This window comes from Dipodomys merriami, unplaced genomic scaffold (genome assembly GCF_024711535.1).
Source record: "Dipodomys merriami isolate MVZ:Mamm:240054 unplaced genomic scaffold, mDipMer1.0.p SCAF_24, whole genome shotgun sequence".
NCBI classification, from domain to species: Eukaryota; Metazoa; Chordata; class Mammalia; order Rodentia; family Heteromyidae; genus Dipodomys; species Dipodomys merriami.
Window position 1 is genome coordinate 7036496 of NW_027203826.1, and position 14475 is coordinate 7050970.

Consider the following 14475-nt stretch of genomic DNA (forward strand, 5'->3'; position numbering starts at 1 on the left):
GCTGGGTACTGGTGGCTCACACCTGTAATCCTAGCTACTCAGGAAGCTGAGATCTGAGGATCACCATTTGAAGCCAGCCTGGGCAAGAAGTCTGTGAGATTCTTATCTACTCAGAAAAAGCCGAAACTGATTGCCTTGGCTCAAGTAGCAGAGGGCTATCTTTGATTGAAAGAAGCTCAGGGACAGTACCCAGGCCCAGAGGTCAAGCCCCAGGACCAGCAAAAAATAAATAAAAATACTATAGCTAAGATATGGAACTAACCCAGAGTAGATATGGAACCAAGATGAATGGATCAAGAAAATGTAAGATATATATATATATACACACACAATGGAATTCTATGCCTCCATCAGAAAGAATAACATCGCCCCATTTGTTAGGAAATAGAAAGACTTGGAAAAAATTATATTAAGTGAAGTAAGCCAGGCCCAAAGAAACATAGGTCCCATGGTTTCCCTTATTTGCAATAACTAGTATATGTCTGGGACAAGCAGAAAAGGTTTTCAAAAGCTATGTACATATGACCAAATAAGATGATGTTAAGCAAAATGAACCCCAAGATAGGGACACAAATGGTTTTTTTTCTTTCTTGATATTGTTTTTAATGTATTTATAATGTGCCATGTGATTTTTTTGTTGTTTCTTTGTAAATTCCTCCTCCAAGGTGTAACCCCTGTTTTCACTGTATTTGATGTCAGTGCTCTGAATCTTGTATGTATATACACTTCTCTAATTTGGGGAAGGGAAGGGAAAAAACAAAATGCTTAAATAGGGATACAGGTTGACCCATTGTAACAATGAGAAATACAAGACAGTATGTTGAAAAACGAACAATTTAGGTGAGTGGGGGGGGGGAGTGTAGTTGTGGAGGTGGGAGGGAAGGGATGGTAGGGGAAAAATCAAAGGAGGCTGTAACAATGCTTGATAAGAAATGGACTCATTACCTTGCTCATGTAACTGTAACCCCTCTGTACAGTATTTTTACAATAAAATGTATAAAATAAATAAAAAAATAAAATTTAAAAACTAAGAAATTAAAAGTCTTAAAAAGATTAAATTATTTCAAAGATCCTAAGTTTTTTCCAGAACAAGTTTCAGGAATATTTTTAGAGATATAAAAATATCTAATACCTGTTGAGGTAAAACCACAATGTCTGTTATCCCAAGTTATGAGCCCCGTGGAGAAAGAAAAGAAAAACAGAACCAATATATATATTGGAGGAAAAAAACTGAAACTAACGTGGAACTAACACAGGTGCTGGAACTGTCAAACAGGAATATTAAAAAAAATATTCTAACTCTGTTAGAATCTATCCCTATACATCAAATGAAGCATTGGAGATATACAAAGGATCTGACTTAAAACTTCTAAGGAGGGAAACTATAATGTCTCATATATTAACTATATTAACATAATTACATTGGCTTATAACAATATATAATAAGTATATAGCTATATTGTCTTATAACATTAACTCTATTAATATCAGACAAATTATATGTTAGAACAAAGAATACCACCAGTTCTGTGAGAGTCACTTCCTAATTATAAAGGTGTCATTAAATCAAGAGGATATAACACCCAACAACATCCAATTACAGATCTTCAAAACACATAATTAAAACTTATTGAACTGCATGAAGTTCTGACAAACTCACAGTTATAGTCAGTATATGCTACTCCCAATAACTGATCACAAAAGGGCAGAAACCACTGAAGGATGTAGAAGATTGGACTATCACTGTTAAACAGGCAATCTAATTGACATTTATTGAACATTCCTCTTCACATTTATGGATCACTTCACTCTTGCATCATTATTTTCATAACAAGCAAACTGGCATGAAGTAAGCAGGCAAAACTTGGTGAAAGTTACAGAGATTGTGTCCTAGCTGGGCTTTGAACCCAGTCTATCTAATCCAGGGCTCTTAATCACTTGGCTCTATGATCTCCCCTGAGCACCTGGAATCACTCTGGACTCTAGGACTTAGAATGCAATCCTGCTTAAATAAACAAAGGAAGGGACTACTCACATAGCATTCAACATTCTCTAAATACTACTTGGAAAGGAAGTGTGTTCCCCTTTCTCCTCTCATATTCCTACTCAACCCAAATGGCCCGTCTGCTTTCTTCAAGCTACGTGACTTACAGGTATCATAAACTCAGGTCTCATGGCCGCTGGGACTGAAAGCGCAGTCACGAAGAGAAGAGCGTAAAAGGCTCCTGGGCTGCATCTTCCTCAGGTTGCCCTAATGTTGGATGGGTGGTCTAATGCATATTCAAACACTGATCAAGATGTCCCTTCCCCCCTTCTTTCGATGCTAGCATCCAGACAACGTCTTTTCCAGGGAAGGCACAAGCTTCCATGAGAAGGAAGCAAAGACTCTCTGCTGACTTTGCTTACCCCCTCCAACCTGCTATTAGTACTGCACACCACCGTCTGTCAGAATTGCAACACAGCCAGCCAGCGAGGGGAACACCTTTTGAATGGGTCTTTGGCTGAACCCTGACAAGTCATGGTTGTATAGCTGTATTACTCTGCTTCACTTGGCTTTGCTGCTTTGCAGAGGGTTCAAATTGCTCAGCAAATGTGACTTTTGATCATGAAATGTAACAAATCAGGTTTCTCCTTCACCCGAATTCAATATGTCTCATTCCTTTTCATCCCCTCACCCCCTTAATCCTTTCTGCTGGACCTCCATCATTCATTGCCACCCAACTTGCTCCTCTAGCAACCCCAAGTAGTCAGGGACTTGCTTGTCTGTCTCCCCCCCCCCCGTTCTTGCCCCCTCCCACCCCTTCCTCCTTTCCCTTCATTGAGGTTCCTCCCCCCAAGAGTTCAAAGTGTGCTAAGTGTGTAAGTAGCCCAGTGGAGTGAATTTTCTAGCTCCCTCTCGTGGCTGGGCTGAGGGGGGTGGGGGTGCTGAGGGACAGGAGACTGGGCTAGGACATCTTGGCTTCTGGGTGGGGGTCGAGTTATGATAAAAGAAGAATCAGAAGCCGCTGTGGCACACGTAAGGGGGGGAGAGAGAGAGAGAGAGAGAGAGAGAGAGAGAGAGAGAGAGAGAGAGAGAGAGAGAGAGAGAGAGAGAGAGAGAGAGAGAGAGAGATTCCCTTTGTGCTCCTCAATGCAGTGTCCCTTCCTTAGGGTCTTCGCCACACATTCCTGCAAGCCATTGTTTATCCTGGGGTTTTGGAGGTTGAGTAGAGTGAGGATGTAAGCTCTTGCCTGGTACTGAACTGACCCGAGAATCAGTGGAAGGGGAAGTCACCCCTCCAAGGCGGGGAGTGTGTGTGTGGGGGTCCAGGTCAGGAAGAGCGGGGTGGGGTGGGGGGGGAGAGCGGCAGCTGGCCAATCAGGAGGCGAGGCCGAGCCAGGCTTCCCTCGCCGCGCCGGGCCGGGGAGCTGCGCGCAGTGCAGAGCGGGGAGGGAGGCGGATCGCGGCGCGGCACGGCGCGGTGGCGGGAGGGTGCACGGCGGGACCCGGCCGCGCGCTGCAGGCTCTTTGCGCGGACCCCGGGGCATGCATGGACCCCGCACGCTGCCCGCATCCTGCCGCTGCACGCAGCGCCTGGCCGGCGGGCAGATAGGAGCTGGGGGAGGGAGGAAGCTGCGTGCAGACAAAAGCTGCGCTGCCCCACACCGCCCAGCCCAGCCGCTTCCCAGATCCAAACTTTGGGGAGCTCACGCGCCCCATGAGTAGTGACTGAGAAGAATACCCGCTGTCTCTTTGTAGAGGAGGACTAAGTACCGTCCAGGGGGAGGTGGGGGGGCAAAGCAAAGGAAAAGAAGATGATTTCCTGGGAAGTGGTCCTCCAAGTGTTCCTGTGGGCTCTGCTCTCCTCTTCCCGGGCTCAGGACGCCAGCCCGCCGTGGGAGAGCGGGGCGGAGGGGATCCCCGAGGGGGCTTCCACCTTGGCTTTTGTGTTTGATGTCACGGGCTCCATGTACGATGACTTAGTTCAGGTGATTGAAGGGGCTTCCAAAATTCTGGAGACGTCTTTGAAAAGACCCAAGAGACCTCTCTTCAACTTCGCATTGGTGCCTTTCCACGATCCAGGTAAGAGAAATGCGGCTCACTCAGCATTTGCTGTGTCTGGCGGTTATGTGCTTGTTATGCTCTGGAATTGAGAGTTTCCAAAGCATTAAAAAAATGTGCTGCCGAGAGTACAGTTGTAACAAAGAATGGCTGGCTGGCATCTGGGCTTGCTCTCGGATACCTCTTGCAGCCACAGCGTAGAGGGCTTGTTTAGGCAACTTGAATAGTCCTGTGCCCAAAACCTGGAGGTATGGGCCTGGTGAAAAGCAGAAGCCAGAGACTTCATCACAGCAGCAACTCGGAGTTAATTGACTTGTGTTTACAGTTTAAGAATGTGTGGCTGGGAAAGGTAACTTGGACACGATGTTCAGTAGCAATACCGACTTGATGTGAAGAGCTGACATTCAGGTTCAAAGAACGCCAAGGCTAGCCAGCATGTAAGGAGGGAAAAACTGGTGTGATCCACAAGAGAACCTGTAAGTAGTCACTGCTGGCATGAAGAGAGAAGCCATTCATTTCCAAAGGAATCTACTCATCTTCTGCACCAGGTCATGGGTTACTTAGATTCACAGATGGGTGTAAATAGTTAGGTCCAGGGCTCATTCAGTAGAAACACATGCAGAAGGGTATGTCTGTGCTCGTCAAAGGTAGTTAAAGCAAAATAACTTTATTTTGTGCCCTAGAGCTATGGATTTCAGCTGCTCCACTGAAATAGGATCCTATTTACTCCCCCCCTTCCCTTCTTCCAGTTTCTCTTTAAAGTAGCACCTCTCTGTGAGGCCTATAGGAGCCTCCATTGTCATCCCAGAGGGTAGCATTACCAGGGGTGCCCTGGGGCTTGCTGTCTCTTGTCCACCTGAGTTTCATTAGCACAAGTTGCTGCCCAGTGGAAGAAATAAAGCAGTTGTTTCTCAAAAAAAAAAAAAAAAAAGTCCTCCCCCACTGCCCTCCCACATTCTTCCTGCTTTTGAATTTCTCTTCTCTTTACCAGACTTCTGACACAGCCTCTTCAGAAGGAGAGTATGATGTTGAGAACATTCTTTTCTGGTGTATTTGACAAATCTAAATGAGTTCAGATTGCTTCTGCTTATTAAGTTTGGTAGGCTTCAACTATTAAAAAAGTAAAGGGAAATAAATAGACTCTCTGGGATTTTTATGTTCTTCAAATGGCAAAAAACAATCACCTCTTAGTAATTTCTTAGTAATTTCTCGATTGATTAAAGTGGATACAGTCTTCCTAAAGAATAAAGAATTAAGTGGTCATTTAGTGTGCTTATTGTCCTAGTAGGACACTTCAAATGTTATAATGTTTCAGTCTGTAAACTGTCAAGAAGCCAATTGTGATGTAGTTGGGGGCTTCTGTTACTTTGGAATATCCTAACCATATTTCTTCCATAAAGATGGATCTGAAGTTGACAAACGTGTAAAATAAAAACCATTTCTCCTAATTAACACTACATCTCTCCAGAAAAACTTTTTTTTTTTGCTTTTGGTCGGTCATGGGGCTTGGCCTCTGAGCCTGAGTGCTGTCCCTCAGCTCTTCAGCTAAAGGAGAGCACTCTACCACTTGAGCCACAGCGCCACTTCCCGTTTTCTGGTGGTTTATTGGAGAGTTTCACAGCCTTTCCTGCCTGGGCTGGCTTTGAACTGTGATTCTCAGATCTCAGCTTCCTGAGTAGCTAGGATTTCAGGCATGAGCCACTGGCACCCTGCCAGAAAAACGCTTTTCTAATTATATTGTTGGAAACAAAATACAAACTTTGTCTCAAGTCATAAGTGAAAATGGGGAATCATGATCTTTTGAGGCGATATGAAAGATTGATGTCATGAACTGTATTGTGGTGTGCTGTCTTCCCATAGCTACCAAGTGAGAAAATTTGCAGAGGGTCTGTAGTTGACTTTTCTGTAGTTCCGCTGCCAAGATTCAAAGTGGGAGAATCATAGCAGAGCTTTAATGAACTAAGTTAATGGGAAAATTATTAATTAATGTAAATTGCTCTTATAAAAATTGTATATATCTCAATAAAATTAAAGGAATGGCCAAGACTTCATGTTAGAAGACACAAAATATTTTTTGAAGACAAAAATTAAAATTACTATTAACCTTTACCTTAGTAATTGCTCTAATAGATTATAATGCTATCTTTGTGGTGCGTGTGTGTGTGTGTGTGTGTGTGTGTGTGTGTGTGTGTGTGTGTGTGTGTGTGTGTGTGTGTGTGTGTGTAATCATTCTGGGGTTTTGGTTCTTTTATGTTGGTGATGGGGTTAGAGCAGAAAGAGTCATGAATAGGGATTGGCTGTTTTTCTGAGTGACAATAGAAATGTCAATTTTCCTTTTAAACCTTACTTTCTTTAATTAAAAAATGAGAGAACTGAATCTAAACATTATCTGAAATCACTTCTCATAGTGGCATTTCATGAGTCTCTGTGTTGCATAAGGTTTTTTCACAGTGTCACACATATATTCACATGGAACAATGTGGAAAGAAGTAATATACAAAGTTAATATAGTGAATTAAGTTAATTGTTTTAATGACTTGAGTGCTGTTGAGTACTATCACAGTTAGCTAACTGAAATGATGGTTATGTTCTGGGATGTAGTCTAAAAATTGTGACCAAATACTTACCACGTGATTGCTTTGGAGCTATATTTAAGAGTTTGGGGCAAGGCGTACTTGTGATAAGGTTGCATGGAAGGTGTATGGAGAATGGGCTAGAAGCATGAATAAAGTGGTACCACACCTGCCTTCCTAGCACAAAGTTCCCGAGTTCAACCTTAGTACCATAAAAAAGGAAAAATGATGTAGAAAGTTGTAGAAGAGGAAGAATGTCTCCTCTGGAGATGATGAGGTGATAGAAAGCCATTTTAATAGGAGCACATGGAAAGGTAATACAGGAGCAATAGCCACAGGGGAGAAGAAGGAGGTACCAGAGGCAGCCAGGGGTCATGGAAAGGGAAATCTACCTTTTGATGCTGATTAGCATTTGGACAGTGTCCTACTCCCCAATCATATTTGCTGTATAAATTTGTTACTTCGTTCTTGAGATGTAATTCCCTTACCATACTATTCATCCACTTAAAATACATAATTAAATGAGTTCCACAGTCAAGTTTAGAATGTGATCTTCAATTCATAAAGAAATCTAGTACATTTTAGCTCCCTTTTATAGTTCCCTGCCCAGACGTAAGTAACCACTAGTTTGCTGTTTTGTCTCTCTAGTTTTTCTGTTCTAAACTATAATATGAGTAGAATCGTATATTCGATGGCATTTTGTAACTGGCTACATAATCTTCTCAAGTGTCATTCAAGTGGTAGCATATATCAGAACATTATTTCCTATAGTCAAATACTATTGCATTGTATAATGTCCCATATTTTTGTTAACAAATTAGTTTGTGATGGATTTTTGGTTTCTGACTATTACAATCTTTTTAAAAAATAAATATTCATGTGCAAGTTTCTTTGTGGTTGTTTTCATTTCTCTTGGGTGTATCATTAAAAGTAGAATTGCTAGGTACCAGTAACTCTGCTTAATTCTTTCTTTCTTTTTTCTTTTGGTGGTGATGGTTGTGGGGGGCTGAACTCTGGGCCTGGGCGTTGTCCCTCAGCTCTTTAGCTCAAGGCTAGTGCTCTACTACTTGAGCCACAGTGCCACCTCTGGCTTTTTTCTGCTTATGTGGTACTGAGGAGTTGAACCCAGGGCCTCACCCCACCAAAAAAAAAAGTGTATAAAAGTTAATATTTTTCCACATCATCTCCATGTCACCAAACTTTTGGAATCTTTTGTATTAATATTTTCTGTATTTTCAGTACTCAAAATGTATCCCCTCCCTTCTTTGGAACACAACTTCAGAGGAGGACTGATGGTTGTTCTTGACTATACAGTTCTTTTTTTTTTTTTCCCCTGTCAGTAGTGGGGTTTGACTGGGTGTAGGCACAGTTTCTGGGCTCCTTTAGTTCAGGGCTAGCACTCTACCACTTTGAGCCATGGCAAACTTCCAGTTTTCTGGTTAATTGGAGATAAGAGTCTCACAGTCTTTCCTGCCAGAGCTGGCTTTGAACTGCAATCCTCAGATCTCAGCCTCCTGTGTAGCTAAGATTACAGGCGTGAGTCATCAATGACTGGTTTATAGTTCCTTTTATTATTCCTATTTCTCCTTTTCTCTGTGAGACAGAGACAAAAAGGGAGAGAGCCCCATGGTGTTTCTAACAAGTTGCTTTTACAAAAGGAAAAGTTCCACCTTCTCTTTCCCAATTATGTTTTCCCTTTTCTTCCTATATATCTGATCATATTATACATTCTTCATTCACCTACCTACTAGATGTTAGGCATTGCTTCAGGCACTGAGGATACAGAAAGAAATAAAAACACATACAATCCCCAGTGCTCACCATACTTTCTATTGGAGGAAAAGGACACAAACAATTAAGAAAATAATTAAAATGCATTAGATACCTTTGATGGTGATAATTGCCATGGAAAAGCATGGATAGAGACTATTGGAATTTTAAATACAGTGGCTGGGAAAGCTCCCAAAGACAAGATCTCTTTGAACAAAAACTAGGAGAAGGTGAGGGAGGGAGTGATAGGGTAGCTGCGGAAAGACCAAAGGCAGATGAATAATTAATGAAAAACCCTTCTGGCAAGAGGATCCTGATGAGTTCAAGAAACAATGAAAAGACCAATGTGTCAAGAATACTGTGAAGGTAGGGAGAACTTAGGAGCTGGGGTTAAGAACTAGATGGGGCCAGTTCAGAAAAAGGCTCAAAGGTCCCTGTGTCTTTGGATGGCAAATTGTAAAGTTTTCAATGGAGCAATGACGTGATCTGATGATTTGTGTTGGAGAGAATTGGAAATGTAGCAAGGGTGGACACAGGAAGAATTCATAAAGCATGGAGTAAGTCAGCAGAAGATGCTGGTCTGCCTTGTGTACAGAAATAGTTATGCTTTGTATGTAGTTTGAAGGGGATACTGAATGGGTTGGGTAATGGATTGTACAGTAGAGTCTGAGGAAAACACAGAAGATAAGGCATGTCCTCAGGACTTGGCTTAAGTGACTAGAAGCATAGCACAACCATCTCTTAAGATGGAAGAGAAAGGGTGAGTTTGAGGCTTTTGTTTTTCTTTTTAAAATTTTATTGTCAAGGTGATATACAGAGGGGTTACGGTAAGGTAGTGAGTACATTTCTTTTTTTTTTTCTCTTCAACTTTATGAACATGAAAAAGTACAAAGAATCCAAACACAAAAGAAAACATGTGGAAGTGGCGCTGTAGCTCAAGTGGTAGAGCGCTCGCCTTGAGCTGAAGAGCTGAGGGACAGCACCCAGGCCCAGAGTTCAAGCCCCACGACCGACCAAAAAAAAAAAAAAAAAAAAAGAAAACATGTACAGCCTCTTAAATAGCTCATTTCTTGTTTACCCCCCCCCCCCCAACTTCTCCCCCTCCCGCCTCCCCGATTTTGTTTTCCAATGTGCTTCACTTTAAGATGCTTTTTGATACCCAAATGGAGGTGAAAGAAAGCAGCTAGATATGTGGTAGCAGAGCTCAGGAAGAAAGGTTTAATTCTGATATAAATTTGGAGTCCAGAGGCATACCTGTAGATGGTATTTAGGGCAGCAGATTGGATGGGACTGTTAAGGGACTGACTATAAATGAAGAAGAGGAAAGGTGTGAAGACTCAGCCTAGGAGATTCTAATGTTTTGCCATAGAGAGGAAGATATACCAGCAAAGCTGCCAGAGAAACTGAAGTCAGGGAAGAGAAGAGGATATATTGTCCTGAAGACAGGAGAAGACTGTGTTTCAAAGGAGAAAGACTAATTTGTCAATTAAGAGGAGGACAGAGAACTGGCTAATGAATTTAGCAATTTGGAAATCATGGATGACTCAATGAGGATAGTAAAGAAATGCAAGTGATAGATTGTGTGGAGAGAATTCAAGAGATTGGAGGAGAACTTGAAGAAAATCTCTGGAGTCTTAGTGTGTCCAACTACTGGCATGTTGGTTTTATTCCTGAGGCTAAAATTGAACATAGTTTAGAAAAATCATTCAACCAGTACTTTTCCAAATGCAAATGTAATGTAGTAAAAAGACCATCCAAACTGGAACACAACTTTTCCAAATCCTTGTCATTTAAGCAAATAACTTAACCCTGCCCTATTGTGGTTTCTCTATCTATAAAATTAGTGCATTGGTAGGTAAACTTCAAAGGCTATTTTCTCATAATATTGTGAATGGCTAATGACTATAGAGATTGAAAGTAGAAAGGACTTAGTGAGAGAAATATCACCGTTGCTTGTCTCTAGTTTAAGGTTTGGTTATCATAAAACCTGTCAATCCACAATGACTTTGTGTTCAGCAGGACCTGCATATTGTTAAGAAAACACTGCAGGACTTTTGTAATAAAAGATTCTGTGGACTGTTTGAGCAACAGCAAAATCACTTGATACCATTATGAACAGAAAGATTTTTAGAAGGAAAATATTATACATTCAGGCTTTAAAAACATACACAGATTTCTGTAAACTGAATTCCAAATTGATATGCTTTCCACTTCAGTGTCGGAAATAGCCATGACACTGTTAGTCTTCCTTAGCCTCTAGCATATTCTACAAGAAGCGAGATTCTTACAAGGAAAAGGATTGGTCTGTTAAGTCTAAGCAGAATCCAAAGGAGGGAAATACACTACAACTTAAGACTGAGAGGGTTGTTTGTTTTCTCCATGCTGAGGATCAAACCCCAAGGCTAGGCAAATGCTCTACCACTGAGCCACAGCCCTAGTCTCAAGAGTAAGAGATTTCAGTTGGACAATGCTAACTTTTGTTTCTCAAGGTGAAAAAAATATATTCATTGAAAGGAAAGGATCCATGTCACTGAGTGTTTTCTGAGGAAATGTAGAGGCATTTATATATGAGTAATAAAATTTTTCCCCCACGTATAAAGACTAAATTTTGGTAAATCAAATATTATAAATTTGTTAGGGCCATTTTCTATTTAACAGACTCCTTGATGGCTGCTACAGAATTAAGTTTTGGTTATAGTTGTTTTCTTTGGTTGAATCGGGAGACACAATATATACATACGCATACACAGATTAAGTAGTTGTACTAAGGAGTTGCATTTAACAAAGCAGTTTATGAATACAGTATATCTTTATCAGGGTCACCCCTTTGACATTCTCATATATTCTTGCTCTACCTACTGCTTCCCCCACTTTTCTTAATTTTGTAGGATGTACATTGGATTCTTGACTACATACTCCCTTAGATCATTTTTTTTAATGACATGTTTCTGAGTAAGCACAAATTAACTGTTATAATAATTATTATTTTTGCTGGTAACAGAGTTTGGACTCTGGACCTTGAGTTGCTTGGCTTTCTTATTCTGTTAGCACTCTGCTGCTTTAATCATAGCTCCAACTCTGCTTTTTGCTGATTATTTGGGTAGCTAGAACTACAGGCATGAGCTATGAGTGACGTGCAGCAATGACTATTGTTAACAGTCTTTATTTTCTCACTTTTCTCCCTAAGTATTGACCTCTTTGGGCAACTGTTTTGTTGTTCTAGGCCCAGTTCAGAGTAGACATATGGGAAATACCGATGATTTCTCTGAGTTTTTAAATCTTGATTTCATATCTCGTAAGTTTACAGTTTGGGGTTGTTTTTGGAGGGGAGAGGCTGGTACTGGGTATTGAACTCAAGGTGCTTAGCACTGATCCACACCCTTAGTCATTTTGCTTTTAGTTGCTGTTTGTTTTTTTTCCAAACAGGGACTCGTGCTTTTGCTTTCGTCAACCCTCACTTATGATCTTCTTTTCTCCATCTCCTGAGGAACTGAGATTATAGGCATGGCCACCATGCCTGCCTAACCTTTGCTTTTGAAGTTAGAAGATTAAAAATTAGAACATACTCATTTGATAAGTATGCTCTTTTTTGTGAGACTATAACTTTCATCGAAGCTTAAATATGAAATGGAAGGATCATTGTGATCCAGCCAATGCCTGATTCTTCATTATTGAATGTGTAAGCAGATAATTTTGGGGGACTTATATGTCACCTAGAAGATCTCAGCTGCATGCTGTCAGTCTGCCCACTCTCAATTTTTTTTTATTGTCAAAATGATGTACAAAAGGGTTACAGTTACATAAGTAAGGTAATAAGTACAATTCTTGTCAAACTTGTAACCTCTTCCCTCATTTTTCTCCTACTTTCCATTCCCGCCACCCTCCCCACCCCCAAGTTGTACAGATCATTTCCAACATATTGCCTTGTGTATATCGCTATTGCATTGGTTCTTTGTCTCACTGTTCTATTGTTCCCCTTCTCTTCCCTAATTCAAATAAATGTATATACAATACCACAGTACCAAAATCAAATACAGTGACAACCACAGGGGGAAGAACATACAAAAGAAACAAAATAAATCATATAGTACATTAAAAACAACAACAACAAAGGAAAACCTCTTGTGTTAATGTCTTAGAGTTCATTTTGCTTAGCGTCATCTTATGTGGTCATATGTACATAGCTATTGAGCTATTCTGCTCATCTGATCAGATTATCCTAGACATATATTAATTATAGCAAATCAGGGAAACCATGAGACCTATTTCTTTGGGTCTGGCTTACTTTACTTTATATGATTTTTTCCAAGTCTTTCCATTTCCTAACAAATGGGGCAATGTCGTTCTTTCTGATGGAAGCATAGAATTCCATTGTCTGTGTGTTATACCACATTTTCTTGATCCATTCATCTGCTGTTTCCACTCTCAAATTTGATCAGGTTGAAGGAATGTCACAGTGATAGATCTTATATAAAGGATCTACCTAACTGGTTCCACATAAATCTGCAGGGAGTCCAAACTTACTTTTTCCCCACTCTTTGGAATCCTGTGAATATTTTTGATCTCTGTGGAGAATAAAATTAAAATAGACATATAAAATGTCAAGAATGATAATATGTATTTTATCTTGGTCATATGACCATGCTTAAATAAAGCAATATATGGCAAAATCTTTAAAAAATATTATAGAGCCAGGTGCTGGTGGCTCATGCCTGTAATCCTAGCTACTCAGGAGGCTGAGATCTGAGGATTATGGTTCAAAGCCAGCCTGGGCGGGAAAGTCCATGAGACTCTTATCTCCAATAAACCACTCAGAAAACTGGAAGTCGTGCTGTGTCTCAAGTGGTAGAGCGCTAGCCTGGAGTTGAAGAGCTGAGGAACAACACCCAGGCCCAGAGTTCAAGCTCCACAACTGCCAAAAAAAAAAAAAAAAAAATATATATATATATATATATGTATAATGATGATGTTGCTCAAAGACACAGAGATTGAAGGAGGAAGCCAACTATCCAAGAAAGTAGTATAATATTTACATTATATGATGAAGAAGTGAAACAAAAACCTCCTTGATAAATAGTATATCAATTTGTCTAATCAACCTATTGTCCTAAAGGATAATTCAATCCAGTTTACTTGTTATATCTAATATTTTAATACACTGAAAGTATGAGATGTATATGTTCTGTGCTACACTGTTCTTTTGAGTGGGAGGCCATTGACATGATGGGGAAGCAGCTAGAGAATAAATACCCAAAAGCAAGCCATTATATCCATCCATCGATTCATCCATCCATTGATCCATCGACCGATCGATCGATCGATTGATCCATCCATCCATCCATCCACCACCCACCCAATCATCAACCAATAACAGCTTTCTTGCCATTTTTTTCAGGGACTATGCTTTGTACCCTTCAAAGACAATAAAGCAAAGCTTTCAAGAAAGCTAAGTCTGTAAGGAGACAGGCAAGTAGGATAACAATATATTTTGTAGTGGAAAGAAGCACAGAGTGCCCTGTGAGCCCACAACAGTATACCTAATTCAAGAGTATGATGGTCAACAAGAAGTTTCTGGAGGAAGCCTAGCCTAGACCAAAGCCTGAGGGAACTGCATGACTAAAGTTGTTTTTGAAGGCATTAAGGAGTCTGGATTTTATGATAAAAGCTGACAGAAGCCTGGGAGGATTATAAGCCGGGAATGACATGATTGGCTTTTCATTTTAAATTTCTATCTCTTGGATACTTTGGAAGGAGGAAGCCCTGACAGTTGAGAGATGAAATGTGCAAATTATTAAATCTTAATTCCAAAGGGGAGATATGAGGCCTGTTGGCCATTAAAGAAGGGTACAGATCCCTTAGCTATTAAGAAGTCCAGGGGCCATGGTCCTAAGAACACGAGGAAAAGAAAAATAACACTGCCTTCTGGTGGCTAAAATATGGAATTAGTCTATAACAGAAGAACGGCAAAGTTTCCTTCACAAGACAAGGTTACTCTCAGGTTTGTGAGTCTTGGTAGTAAGTCCTCTCTATATTGACTCATTCAAATGAGCACCAACCAAAATTTGTAGCGAAGCAATGAAAATCAGTCAC

General features: G+C 40.6%; 1 protein-coding gene across 1 annotated transcript in view; it reads left to right on the forward strand.

Annotated features, from left to right (window-relative positions):
- Nucleotides 1-3647: 3647 nt before the first annotated feature.
- Hmcn1 (hemicentin 1) overlaps nucleotides 3648-14475 on the forward strand; it is a 438323-nt gene continuing 427495 nt past the window's right edge. The window contains exon 1 of the mRNA XM_070034238.1: nucleotides 3648-4063. Coding sequence (XP_069890339.1) covers nucleotides 3796-4063 — 268 coding nt within the window. The 5' untranslated portion in view covers nucleotides 3648-3795. The remainder of the gene's footprint in view (nucleotides 4064-14475) is intronic.